Source organism: Canariomyces notabilis (genome assembly GCF_033297395.1).
Source record: "Canariomyces notabilis strain CBS 508.74 unplaced genomic scaffold N656scaffold_3, whole genome shotgun sequence".
In the NCBI taxonomy this organism is placed as follows: Eukaryota; Fungi; Ascomycota; class Sordariomycetes; order Sordariales; family Chaetomiaceae; genus Canariomyces; species Canariomyces notabilis.
Window position 1 is genome coordinate 787,273 of NW_027041825.1, and position 12,751 is coordinate 800,023.

Below are 12,751 nucleotides of genomic sequence, written 5' to 3' on the forward strand. Positions count from 1 at the left end.
CGTCATCCCTGTTGTTTGAAATGGTGGGATGGCAGGCAAAGGGCTGTGGTTCTGCTGTGGTGTGGATGAGATGTTGAACGGGTTCTCGTGTGGATTACGAAGTTGATGATTTGTTCTTGCATGGGCAGGCAGCAATGTGGGCGGTGGTTGTCACTCAGGGGTTATGAAAGTCGCCTGGATTTGGCTAGTTTGGCGGGCATCACGAGGTTGATCTAACCCCCTATACGTACGATACGATACCTAAGGCGTTTGGGGGTTGCGTTCAGTTTATGGATAAACAGTACTACTAGGCTTGGTGTACGCCAAGAATGCGATGCCTTGTTCGTTTCACGCCAGCGATTCTAAGCGTTGTTGTTGATATTTGTGCACCGATATATGGTTACAATCCAGGCCTCACCAGACCGACTCAAAACAACCCACAGCAAAAATAGACCCCCTCACTCGAGGAGCGATGCTTGGTTGGTATACAGCACGTCCACGACGCTGCTCAGCTTCTCGATCGTCGCCAGCGCCGCGTCGTACGCCTCGTCCCGGTGCGTCTCGTCATAGATGATGAGGCACCCGGCGCCCTGGTCCAGGACGCCGATGATGACCTTGTCGAGGATCATCTGGGACAGCTTGCGCTCCACCTGCTGCGTGTCGAGTCCAACCATCTTGGCAATGTGGTCAATCTCAACCCGGCTGAAGGGCTCAATCACCTTGATCAGATTCTGCTCGAGCATGGCGTCGTAGAGCCGCCGCAAGTGGTTGCGGATGAAAGCGTCGCTACCGAGCTCGTACTTGTAGGCGGCCAGGGCGCGCTCGTACTCCTCGAGCGAGCGGTTCGCATGCGCGCGCGCAATGGCCTTCATGGCCTCGAGCGACTGGCCCGCGTACTTCAGCGCCTGCTTGGACGTCATGAGCTGGTTGACGTCGTCGACCAGGTTCAGCATGATCTTGCAGAGCAGCATGTACTGCAGCGCCGCCTGGGCGCGCGTCGGCTCGTCCTGCGTGTGGTAGCCGTCCAGCGCTTCGATGAAGTAGCTGAATGCCGTCTGGAAGTCCTTGTCCTCGGCGTGCAGCATGCCCGACTGCATGTCGAGGTTGGCTTGCAGGAGCGGCGGGGTGTAGACCGAGGCGGCAGAGGTGCGGGCGCTGGTCAAGGCCGCGCGGGCCTTGGCGATGTTGCCCAGTGCGTGGTACACGCGGGACTCGAGGAGCTGCACCTCGACTAGCACCAGCTTGTCATCCATGCGCTTGAGCTCGCGCAGCAGGCCGTTGATGAGAGTCAGCGCATCGTAGTAGGACTGCTTCGCCATGTACAGCGCTACGAGGCGCGTCTCGAGGTTCTGTCGGAGGAAGCTCCGCCTCTCGGACGTAGCCCATTCTATGCATGATTTTGTGACGGAGATCTGGATGTCGAGGGAGTTGGGGATAGCTTCGAAGAGGTCGAGTAGCTGGCGGACTGGGAGAGTAAGGCTGTGTAAGCGACTTTGCATGTAACTCAGGGAAAGAGGAAGGAAAAGGTCGTACCCAGCTTGGCCGTCTTCGCCTTTGCAAATGAAGAGAGCACGGTTCTGCTCTTGGTTACCAAGCCCACTAGCTGTTCTGTGTTCCTGCGCCGAGTTAGATGGACAGTCTAGCCGAACAACCTGGAGCCGGCTTACTTCTGGTCGCGGTATAGCTCCCCCAAGCTGATCAAGGCAATCTCGTATTCCCGAATGGCAGCATCCGATGTGACCGACGGCGGCTTTGAGATGATTTCCTTGTAGATCTCCTCTGCCCTGCGCGGATCAGACTTGACCACCTTCTGCGCCTCGCGCACCCTCTCCGAGTCGCCCTGTGCCATTGTCACCGACACGATGCTGTTGCTGGGGATACGTCAGGTTCGCGCAGGCGAGCAGAATCCGAGAATGGAGATTCAGGCCGGACCGTAGTCGGGAAGAAGTCGGCGAGGGTCGTTCCTGAGTAAATGGTTTCGATGAGATGATGTTGGGAATGTTTCCTAGGTTCAAGTTGCAGCTCCAAATCCAGCGCTGCCTCATGCAATTGCTCCCCTGCAGTCCAAGCCCAGCTAGGTTGCCGGAGTGCGACGTAATGGGGCACTGGCAACAGCTCGTCTTGGCGGCTCCATCTGCTGTGGCGCCTGTGGCTGGTTTGAAAGGCGGTAACACATTTTGCCGCTTGACCCCGCCAAAATTTCCAGTGCCATTGTCGGGGATCTAGATTCGTGATGCTTCACAGAGCTGCTTGCATCAACCAGCGAAAAGCCATATTCAAACAATACCCATAATACTCCGCCAAGGCCGAAAGCTATACTCAAACCTTCGAAATACTCACAACGTAATAGCAATCCAAGAAGCAATTGCAATCAAGGCCCCATCATGAAGGTACGATTCGTGGACGCGAAACAGGACGGAGGACTGTCTTCTTAACAATACGAGGTTCCGCTTCTAGCTGCTAACAGTTATATGGTCAGATCAAAGCCCTTAGCCGGAGCATTTCAGCGCAACAAGTGCCAGGCTCAGAAGCCAAGCGCGCGCCACGAAACCTTGCCCCGGAAATTCACCCCTTCGAGCGAGCTCGGGAATAGTACGTCTGAACAGGCCAGCGGGATACTCAGATGTGGACTCTAATACTGGTTGTAGCCAAAGAGCCCTCAATGCCGTCAAACTGTGAGGATACATCCCAGTCTTATGCGAATCGAGTGCTGACCGGGAGAAGAGAACGCATGTTTGCGAAGCCGTTTCTTGCGCAGTTAGGGAATGGCCATGTGCAGGGCGTGTATAGCATGTGCAAAGTCGGTGCTCTCCCTTACTAGAAAACCGGTAGGGGGCGTGCTAACAGTCACCAGGACAAGAACTCACTGAGCTCAATAGCATCAGGGTCTGGCGACGGTGTGGTGAAGGTCTGGGATCTTACCACTCGAGATGAGGCTTGGCGGACGGCCGCGCAGTAAGCAAGAATGTTCCTGTTTTGAGAGTTCAGGGGCCTGACCTAGACTATTCAGTTCCAACATCGTCAAGGGCTTAACCTTCACCAACGACAAGAAGCTGCTATCGTGCGGCACGGACGGCATCAAGCTATGGGACCCCTATACCACGCCCAACGATACCACGCCGCTTGCGACATGGCAGGAGGGCGGGCCGTATACTGCGCTCTCGTATCACAGGACGGGCAACGTGTTTGCTGCCTCTTCCGGCGCAGGGTGTATTCGAGTCTGGGATTTAGAGCACAGCACAGCTGCCCAGACAATACAGTGGCCAAGCTTCACAGACACCATCACGGACGTTTGCTTCAACCAGGTTGAGACGTCCGTCATTGGCTCCGTAGCCACTGACCGCTCCGTTATCTTATTCGACTTACGGACGAACAGTATGGGCAGTTCCTCTTCGGTCATTGAAAAAGAAGACTAACCCGAGCTCAGTGCCCGTCATCAAAACGGTGCTACACTTTGCGGCCAACCGCATTGTGTTCAACCCGATGGAAGCCATGAACATGGCTGTAGCGTCAGAAGGTACGTGTGGAGCTAGCTAAACATGGGGCTTTGATAAAGCATGCTAACTGGTTTTAGACCACAATATGTAGGTTTATGAACGGCCAACCCGACCCTATCGCTGCTGACATTCTTGTAGCTACATCTTCGATGCGAGGAATTTCGACAAGGCCCAGAATATCCAAAAAGGCCATGTGGCAGCTGTAATGGACGTCGAGTTCTCACCCACCGGCGAGGAACTCGTGAGCGGTTCCTATGTGAGTTTGAGGTTAACCCCTAGTACTGAGTCGTACTAAGTCGCATTATAGGACCGCACCATAAGGATCTGGCGTCGCGACCAAGGCCATTCTCGAGATATCTACCACACGAAGAGGATGCAGAGGGTATTCCGAACCCTCTGGACCATGGACTCAAAGTATATCCTCACCGGAAGTGACGATGTAAGGCATCCTCTTGGTCTCTGTCTTCGACCTTTGGCTTACTGACGGCAACACAGGGCAATGTCCGCTTGTGGCGGGGCAATGCCTCGGAACGAAGCGGAGTGAAGTCGACGAAGCAGAGGCAATCGCTCGAGTACAACCAGGCATTGATGGAGAGGTACAGTCATCTGCCTGAGATTCGCCGCATCCGCCGCCACAGGCATCTTCCTAAGGTGGTCAAGAAGGCTGGCGAGATTAAGCGGGAGGAGCTGGCGGCCATCAAGCGGAGAGAAGAGAACGAGCGGAAGCACTCGGACAAGAAGTTTCAGAAGCGGAAGAGCGAGAGAGAAAAGGCGATCCTGGTCAAGCAGCAATAGGTGGGCGGGAGCGTTTGTGGTTTGTGTGGGTGTTCTTTTGCATTGCGCGGCGTTCAAGGAGTTGCAACGGTGTCGGGAGAGATACGTCTCGTGTGGAGGTTTAGATCGATACCATCCATGTCCGGCGTTGTACAAATATGTGGCAAGATTGAGGGAGATGTATCAAGATCATTTTGACGCTTCATGGTTTCTGCGCGAGGGTCACCAGTGTGTGAGAGCCGGAAGCGGAGAGATAATGGGCGCCAATTCTTACATGCTGGCTTGGAAATGGCGGTTTCACCGTGCCTAACTTTTGCGGGACGTGTTCGGTCGAGATTGGAGAGAGGACAGATCATGATCGACGAGTCCTTGCGTCGATGAAGCAACCCCGCGTCGAGAAGATTTACAGCTCCTCTCATATTGCCAACCCGCGAGCCGCCGTGTCGGAACTTTGAGTGTTTCGTTGCTCGGGAGGAATTTGAGCATGTGCACATCTTCTCGCCGTCAACCCGGTAGCAGCGCTGCAATGTGTAGCTGCAACTGCCGAGAAGCCTTATAGGAGCCGCCTCAAGCGCGTCAATCTACCTCGCCGCAACCCTGCGCCTCGGATGCAGGCGATGCGAGCCGTCCGTTGACAAGTGCCGCTGACCGCGATTCAGCAACTGCCGTATCTTCTATGTATGCCCATCCCGCGAAGGCATGAAGATATTTCCTTGCTGTTGGGCTTGTCGGTCCTGGATCATCTATATGATGCTTCTCGTAAGCTGCCGCACCGAGCGAAGATCTGAAGCGCGACAGAACCTTGGGCGTCCATCAACTGGCTGCCCCTGGATTGCCCAAGGATCTGCGGATCTTTCATGATGAATTCTAGTCCTGAAAACCTGAGTACGAAGCAGCTGCAGCCGTGCCTACCACGGTCCATCATACTAGCAATGACGTACGTACCTGCTCACTCTCCTCGAGGTACATTGAGAGGCCGGGATATCTGTTAGTGCAGCCAGAGTTACACACCCAAAATTCATCCTCTCGACTACCCCTCTTAGCAGAGCCTCGCCCTGAGGTCGTACCTACTACAATATCAAAAGCTGCAAACATCTCCAAGGAATCATATCTGAACCGCAGCCTGCACTACTTCAATGCCTGCCAGTGACACAGGAAAATCGGGTTCCTCCAAGAGATTGCTCCACTCCCGAACTTCCAATCCAAGTGCTGCTTACCTACTACTTGTCACTCTGCAGTACGGCCGGTTCGCCGTCACATCAGCACCCAGACCATGGATGGGTTGGGTCTCCTTGCTTTCCCGGCTCTGACAGCTTGTCAATGCCCCCTTGACCGGCTGGTCACCATAACGCGGACCTGCAGTTCGTCCTCCGCCTCCCCCTTTGGTAACCTTCCGCCGCCTGGATCTTCCCGTTCCTAAACCACTCCGACTATTATGAGGCAGGCTTCAACTCCATTCTGAAGTGCACTGATTGGTCGGCCAACTCGGTATTTACATCGCCTTGGTCCCAAGTTTGCGGGCAATACTGTCTTGTGTGGCATAAGCTGAGCAACATATACCCTATGTGGCTTGACTGCTATCGGTCCCAAGTCTCTCCGCTTGGAGGGTATCCAGTGGCTCTGTGAAATTATTTATTCGAGTATATGGCCAGTCCCTTGTAGCAACTTGGTATGAAGGGCAAGAACGCGGGTCACCGATCTGTCCACTGTGACTTCATCATCATCAACACCCCTTAAGGTAGGGATCGGCTAGCAATGTCTGATCTCGACTCTATAGACACACCAGGACAAGCTCGGCCGTTCCGATGGAGTATCCCTGAAGAACTATGCTTTGAGCAGGTCATCAAGAACCGGACGGCACCTGTCAGTTAGACCGTCGAGCATGGCAGGTGATATGACTTAATACTAGGACTAACATTTCTCCCCAGCCATGTTCGTTGAGCGACTTCATGGACTATCTCCTCTACGTTGAGCACAATGCCGAGCCTCTCCAGTTCTTCCTTTGGTATTGCGACTACGTCCAGCGCTGGAGTAGCCTTCTGCCGCGACAGAAAGCACTGTCTCCAGCATGGGATCCGGAATCGGCCGCCGAGCCGCCGTCTCGCTTCATTACTTACAGCCATAGGCGAGCGAGGAGCCTCAAGATGAGCAAGATCATCACCATCATGGAGATGGGATCCGAGCAAGAGACAGCCGACCCCAACACCCCAGAGAGCAGGCGGAGCACATCTTCGTCTTCCTCCTCAACCAACAACTTTTCCCGTCCCCGAACGTCCTCGTCGTCCTCCGTGCTCAGCCCAACCGAGTCATCAAAAGGAGACTGGAAACCATGTATGTACAGTACAGTATAGTCCAACCCCCTATTCGTTCACCCCACCATCCACAGCCTCGACTAACAAACAAACCAAAAAAAAGTCACCATCCAACCCTTCCGCGACGAACTCACCCGCATAATCCGGCATTACATCGCCCTAAACTCCCCACGCCAACTCTCCCCAGCAATCCTCACCCCCGCAGACAGAGCCACATGCGTGCGGGCCGCGGCACGGACGACACACCCGTCGGCGCTGCTCCCGGCCTTTCTGGCGGCCGAGGCGTCGCTGCGCGGGTCGCACGGGCGCTTCGTGCGGTGGTTAGTATGGACCAGCAGCAACGCCAGCCCCGCGAGGGTTTGCTTCCTGCGTTGTCTGTCTGCGGCGCTCATCCTCGCCGGTTTGGCGCTCGATGTTCTCTTGATTCTTTCCCGCCTGCCCCCGCACTGGCGTGTTGTGTGTCTTGCTCTGTGGTGGCCTGCGTGGACTGTGTTGTTTGCGGCTTTGGCAGGGGTCAGGCCGAGACCATCGCCGTGGGCGGAGGATGATGGGATGATGGCGAGAAAGGGTTGTTGTTTAAGTTGGGGCGGCGGCGGCGGCGGTGGTGGTGGTGGGATGTGTGTGGTGCTGCATCTTAGGGGGCTCAGGCAGCTGCGCCCTTGGGAGCAGCACCAGCACCAGAATCAGAACCAGCACCAGCAGGGGGTTGGTGATTGCCGCGGTACATCGGCGGTGACAAAGGATGGACTGGAGGAGGGGTCGAGATTCGCGGAACTCAAGAGGATAGACACCGACAGCAGTATCAGTTCTTCCAGTTCTGGGAGAGTCGATCCCCTCTGCAAACCGAGCCTGCAGGTGTTTGGGCCCAGGAACGACTTCTCCGGTGAGCCATGGGTGGAAGCGTACAGCCGGAAGAGCTGGTGGCGAAAAGTATTTGACGACACGGTCCCGGTGCAGAATAAGGGGTTGGTGTTGATGCAGGACCGGACCTTGCTCTTGTCCGTGCTTTGGGCTGGTGTTGTTTCCTCCGTGTTGACGGTTGGATCGCTTTTTGTGCCAAAGGCGGGCTTGTTCTGATAGCATCCGACCGGGGCCAGGAATTAGGGTGCTTACTAGTAGTGAGGCAGGGTAATGGCCATCTATGAACGCGTTGGGAGGATATGTCCTCAATTAGGTAGTCAGGAGTGCTAACTCATCAGTCCGATCGTCGAGGTTACCACTTGGCCTGTGATAATCATGTACTCGATAGTCTATATCCTTGCGGGCCGTTCAAGCCAGAACTATACAGCATGGTCTATCTATAGCCTCAAAACCCCTTTCCTCATCGAGGAGCGCTGGCCTCATTAAAAATTAACTGGCTCATACCAGATAAATCGATCACATCTCCCCCAAACCGGTCCCGGATTGTCGTCATCAGTCATCGAGCGCCGCCCAACAGATACCACAGGAGTTCCATCTTTAAACTATCATTCCATGCCGTCTCGTGCCGAATCCCGTATCCTCGGATCGATTCATCGTCGCCATCGTGTCCAATTGTCCCCGCCCTCCATCACTCAACTCGTCAGGGTATCCCATCTATCGGTTGTCCAAACGGTAAAAATCATGTCCCCATCAACCACATGCGCCCAACATGAGGGAACTGAACCTTCCAAAACGACCCCCCCATTTGACCAAACGCCCTTGTCCTCTCTAAACCTCAATGTGCACTCCTTGCTCAGAGAAACAGAGTGAAAATCAGCATCACGCCTACCAGCGCTGCGCCCATACCTGCGACCGCCCGATTAGCTGGGGCAGGGTTCCTCGTCTCCTTTTTGGGAAGCGCATTGGTGGGGTCGGAGTCCGGCATTGATGCGCCGTTGGGAGACGGTTCCGGCTGTTGGACCTCGGAGCTCTCAAGTCGGGCTTCTGTAAGCGGATGGTTGGTGGATTTCCCGCTTGGGCCGCGTATAGATGCTTCTATCAATGGTGCTTCACGGGCCCGTTGGGTTTGGTTCTACATCATGGTCAGCCATGTTCCTACACCTCCCGTGGGGCTGGGGGACTAACTGGCAGCATATAACTGTGCAAGCTGCTCAAGCTGACATGATAGACACAGATTGGACTGGAGACTTGTGACTGTGTCTGCCTCGTATCAGATGCGAAAACCTTGATCGCAACGGCATTGACGACGGTTTCTGTATCGAGCACCGATGCGACCCCTCCACAGCTCAGTAACACGGGTAAAAGCCAAAGAAGCTCCATATTTGCACTGGTGCTCACTCTCCACGTGCCAACAAGTGCATGACACGTCGTGGAGAGCCAGATCTCTCTGCAAATGTCGAGATCCAGTGCTCGGGAGATGTCATGCAATGATATACTGGCACGACCTGAGCCCGAACCCACACCTCAAAGCTTATCTCCTCAATTATGTGTCGGACGTGCCGCAATGTACATAGTTGAACCGTGGTGGCGGGGTCAAAGGGGGCTGAAGATAGGACGAGGCTGACCGAGTGACACAGCCCTTCCCTCCCGTCTCCCAGCACCGAATCGAGATATGGGCAAAGGTATCTTGCAAAATTCCAAAGCGAGTGAGTCAATCAACGAAAGACGGGCAGCTCCTGCCACTTGACACCTTGGCGGGTATTGCCGAGGACAATCGAACGAGCGAGGTCAGTGCAAATCAGCATGCGGTTGTCATCTAATTAGTACCCAACCCGGGCCAGAATTCGGACGAATGCTCAGGCCTGTCGTTCCATTGTCACAAAGAAGAAGAGATATATGAGGAGAGGATGACGATGAATGACTGATCCCCAAAGTAACGGAACGCAAACCGGTACAGTACCTATACGAAGTAGCGATAGCCAAACCAGAAGAAAAAAAAATCATTCCCTGATTGTCTTCTTTCGTTCCATGCATTGCTACGATAGTTGTAGATAGTGTATACGGGACTCCCCACCATGAATGCAACCTTGAAACAAGGCGCATGGGCGCATGGGAATGCTGCAACAAAACTCGGCTCTAGCGCGGCAAGAACACGCAGGCAATGGCGGTTTGGAGCCGAAAGGATGCAGATTTCACGGGCGTAAAAAACCTCTTTGGCTTTGCCGTGAGGAAAGCAAAGTCAAGAAAGTGGGGGATCAGTGGGAGGTTGGTCTTGGCCTCACCTTGACACCATCCGTTTAGGGAATGGTGTCAGCCCAACACCGACAGGGATGATGGAACGCCCTTGGATTGGCCAACGAGCAATGATTGTTTCCGGCTTGGATGGTCGCACTGCAGAAGGAGCAAGAAGGCAGCAGCGAATTCGGTTTCTTCAGCTGTCTGAAGAGCTGTTTCAAAGACGCTGATCGTTGAGAGACATGCACAGATCTTCCAGATGCTTACGAATGACAGCAGTACATATGTACTTATCTAAACACCGGACGAAAGTGTAGACCGACAGCTCTGCGTCCGCCCAAACCCCATCTCCTGGTGGGGCTCTCAGTGAGTGACTTGCATTGGTTACGGGAATCGGGATCGATGCATCTTGGATGAGCGATGACGTTTTTGTTCGACCGCCTTCCAGGGCGTTGACGCTCGGACCAGAACCTCAGCACCAACCCCAACCCACACCTCAGACCGCGATGTGAACAATCCAGGACATACAATATCTTCTGACCTCGTATTTGCAGCATGGGTGAATATATTGCATTCGATTAAATTCTCTGCGGTTGAAGACTACCCTGTATGTGCGCCTTTCATCTCATCTTATTACCTCGTGACCTCGTCTGACCCTGCGCACTCAACACGACTGTCTCTCGACGCTCACAGCCATTCATTAGATTAGTCAGCGCGTATAGAGGCCCTGACCTGCACGCAAAGGTGCCCGCCACTGTCTTGTTTCACTCCCCGCAAGTACAGCCCCAATGGCTTGGAACCCATCTGATAAACCAGTCTCAGCCTTGAGCATGGGCCTCTCCGCTCGACTACCGGCGTCATACCTCCTGGGGCTGCCGCCACCGCTCCCACTTCCACTTCCGCTAGAACTTGCCCGGGCACTCCCGCCGCTGCTGCCGTTCCGCCTATGGTTACCGCTCCAGGGATTACTGTACCGCCTTGTCGGGATCGACACCAAGTCGTAGCCGTCTCCTCCTTCCAGCGTCGGAGGGCCAAGTTTGAGGTTCCCAATGCCAAAGTCCCAGCCGCCATACTGATGCACGCAATGTGGCTCCGAGATTCCGCACGACTCGGTGATGATCTGGTACATCCTTGCTTGGACGTCTTTGGCGGCCGGCCGGTCTGAGGGATGCGGTGCCAGCATCCGCTCAACCACGTGCAGCATGGGCAGCATGCCCCTGAACTCAGGCTCTTCTTTCTTGGCGGCGTCTCTGGCAAGCTGCGTCATCCAGCTTTCCACCTGGCCCAAGTTCTTGTGGAACGAAGAGTCTCGCACGGCGCCACCGCGGCTGGTGCCCTTGGGCTTCGCGGCGCGGTGTGCTGCAAAGGGCCGCCCATGCTTCTTAAGGAGGAAGCTGAGAAGGTCCAGGATGATGCAGCCTAGTGAGAATACATCAGCGGCCTGCGGGTTGAGGTGTGGCGTGGGAGCGTTCTTATGGCCACGATCCGTCGCGGTGCGGTGAGCCGGGTCTGTTGCGGCCGAAGTCGGTCTGAACCACTGCTCAGGAGCTGCGTAGTCGTATGCCTCCTTGTCGAAATTGTCTGTCCCACTTCCCCAGAGGTCGGCATTCAAGCGAGTGAAGTCCGAAAGCAAGACGTGGTTGTCGCTTGTGAATAAGACGGTCGACGGCTTGATGTTCCCATGCGAGAGTCCTCGGCTGTGGATGTAACAAAGCGTGTCGACCAGGCAGTGGATCCAGTCGATGACTAGCTGCCGGCGATCCTTCTTGTCCATGTTCTTCACATTGCTGGGTGTGGACGAAAGCAGAGACTTGAGAGAGAAATCGGCTGCTGGTGTGAATATGACATATCCATATTCGCGATGAAAATAAGAAGCCCAGTACGAGAGTAGGTGGACGTTCTGCACGTTCTTGATGCCGTCGATCTCGCAGAGGAAGTCCTCATGACTGAGATGGCCGGGCCCGAGGGGAATCCGACGGCGACAGAACACCATGCCTGGTTGGTTGGGCAGCACGACTTTATCTGCGTGTTGACTCTGACTTGATACGTGCTTCTTGTCGAAGACATCCAATGGGACAACATCATCCTCCTGGTAGAAGAGATGCTCACCCTTCTGAAGCGGCCGCAGGAGGTAGTGGAACTGTCTAGCGAAGAATCTCCTCTCGAATCTCCCGTCTTTTGAAGCCGGCAATCCCAACCGTCCCACCTGATCGAGAGCGATGGGGAGATCTTCATCGCCCCACGAGTTGTCGATGAGTCCAAATATCTGGTCAGGCATCCCGAAGTCAACGAGAAGCAGGAATATCCTCTTGGCTTTCTCATCAATCCATTCCCAATAGGTTCCGTCCGTCAAGCCATCGCCAAAACCCAGGGGCCGATCAAGACGTTCGATCTCGGCGGGGATGAGGTGGCTGCAGACGAAGGACCGCGTGACAGTCCGATCGATCGTGTCGTTATCCCACCACATGTTGCGGTACCGCTGAGGAAGAGCAGGATGTGTTTGGGAAAGTAGTTGTGGGATGAGGAGGCAATCCTGAGGTGCGCTCAGGGGGACGAGAAAGGCACTGCTTGGACGGCAAGTAGGGTGCCTACTTTTATCTTAGAAGAACTGCCGGTTTCTAGGTACAGTCGGCCCGGGTACTGTGACCTTGATTCAGACCGAAAGGGAGCCTTCTCATGCCGCCTATGAAATGGTTGGTGTACGTTTGGGAGGAAATATCGGGAACGTGTAACCCAACTCATCAGTCTTGGGGGGTCAACAAGGCCAGGAAGAAGGTTTGTCTCTCCAAACCCCGACTAAGGCTCCCAGCTAGAGCACCTTGATACTCTACATTGCAAAATCTCGTTAGCATAGCCTCGCCACAGATATGGTGGGAGTTTTATTAGCAGTAGGTAAGATGGGAGGCAGTGTTTCTTGTATCAATATTTCTCTCTTGAGATCGAGATCGACGTGGCTCAGGGAATCAGATGCGAAGTCTCATTGGACGATAGTTTGGTTACTCGAGAGATAAGGAAACTCGCCTGCTGTTGGCTGGCCTTTTGTTCCAAGACGGGCGAGTTAGGAAGGGGTGACTGGGGAACTTGGTCATGCGG

The 12,751-nt window shown here is 54.6% G+C and overlaps 4 protein-coding genes across 4 annotated transcripts; 2 read left to right on the forward strand and 2 right to left on the reverse strand.

The window, feature by feature from the left end:
• Nucleotides 1-51: 51 nt before the first annotated feature.
• On the reverse strand, nucleotides 52-2,050 carry N656DRAFT_725310 (PCI-domain-containing protein). Its single transcript, XM_064812555.1, has 3 exons — nucleotides 1,647-2,050; nucleotides 1,513-1,595; nucleotides 52-1,444 (listed from the first exon to the last, which is right to left on the reverse strand). Exons 1-3 carry the CDS (start codon nucleotides 1,826-1,828, stop codon nucleotides 438-440), a joined length of 1,272 nt encoding a protein of 423 aa, XP_064673268.1. The 5' UTR covers nucleotides 1,829-2,050; the 3' UTR covers nucleotides 52-437.
• A 150-nt stretch (nucleotides 2,051-2,200) lies between these two features.
• Nucleotides 2,201-4,627, forward strand: N656DRAFT_834837 (WD40 repeat-like protein). The gene is made up of 11 exons (XM_064818735.1): nucleotides 2,201-2,369; nucleotides 2,459-2,571; nucleotides 2,628-2,654; nucleotides 2,704-2,779; nucleotides 2,834-2,934; nucleotides 2,990-3,354; nucleotides 3,407-3,496; nucleotides 3,554-3,563; nucleotides 3,615-3,732; nucleotides 3,784-3,915; nucleotides 3,972-4,627. Exons 1-11 carry the CDS (start codon nucleotides 2,364-2,366, stop codon nucleotides 4,269-4,271), a joined length of 1,338 nt encoding a protein of 445 aa, XP_064673269.1. The 5' UTR covers nucleotides 2,201-2,363; the 3' UTR covers nucleotides 4,272-4,627.
• Nucleotides 4,628-6,005: 1,378 nt separating this feature from the next.
• N656DRAFT_795409 (uncharacterized protein) lies at nucleotides 6,006-7,639 on the forward strand (the record flags this gene model as incomplete). Its single annotated transcript, XM_064817406.1, has 3 exons — nucleotides 6,006-6,113; nucleotides 6,179-6,581; nucleotides 6,666-7,639. 3 exons carry the CDS (start codon nucleotides 6,006-6,008, stop codon nucleotides 7,637-7,639), a joined length of 1,485 nt encoding a protein of 494 aa, XP_064673270.1.
• Nucleotides 7,640-10,367: 2,728 nt separating this feature from the next.
• Nucleotides 10,368-12,125, reverse strand: N656DRAFT_787355 (kinase-like protein; the record flags this gene model as incomplete). The annotated part of the gene is made up of 2 exons (XM_064816598.1): nucleotides 10,368-10,390; nucleotides 10,550-12,125. The coding sequence occupies 2 exons, from the start codon at nucleotides 12,123-12,125 to the stop codon at nucleotides 10,368-10,370; spliced, it is 1,599 nt and encodes a 532-aa protein (XP_064673271.1).
• Between the last annotated feature and the right edge of the window lie 626 nt (nucleotides 12,126-12,751).

Coding starts and splice junctions, on each gene's coding strand:
- N656DRAFT_725310 (XM_064812555.1), bottom strand. CDS start 1,828: ATGGCACAGGGCGACTCGGAGAGGGTGCGCGAGGCGCAGAAGGTGGTC. Junction 1,596..1,646: donor GAGCTATACCGCGACCAGAA/GTAAGCCGGCTC, acceptor AACTCGGCGCAG/GAACACAGAACAGCTAGTGG. Junction 1,445..1,512: donor GGCGAAGACGGCCAAGCTGG/GTACGACCTTTT, acceptor TTACTCTCCCAG/TCCGCCAGCTACTCGACCTC.
- N656DRAFT_834837 (XM_064818735.1), top strand. Junction 2,935..2,989: donor GCTTGGCGGACGGCCGCGCA/GTAAGCAAGAAT, acceptor TAGACTATTCAG/TTCCAACATCGTCAAGGGCT. Junction 3,733..3,783: donor AACTCGTGAGCGGTTCCTAT/GTGAGTTTGAGG, acceptor GTCGCATTATAG/GACCGCACCATAAGGATCTG.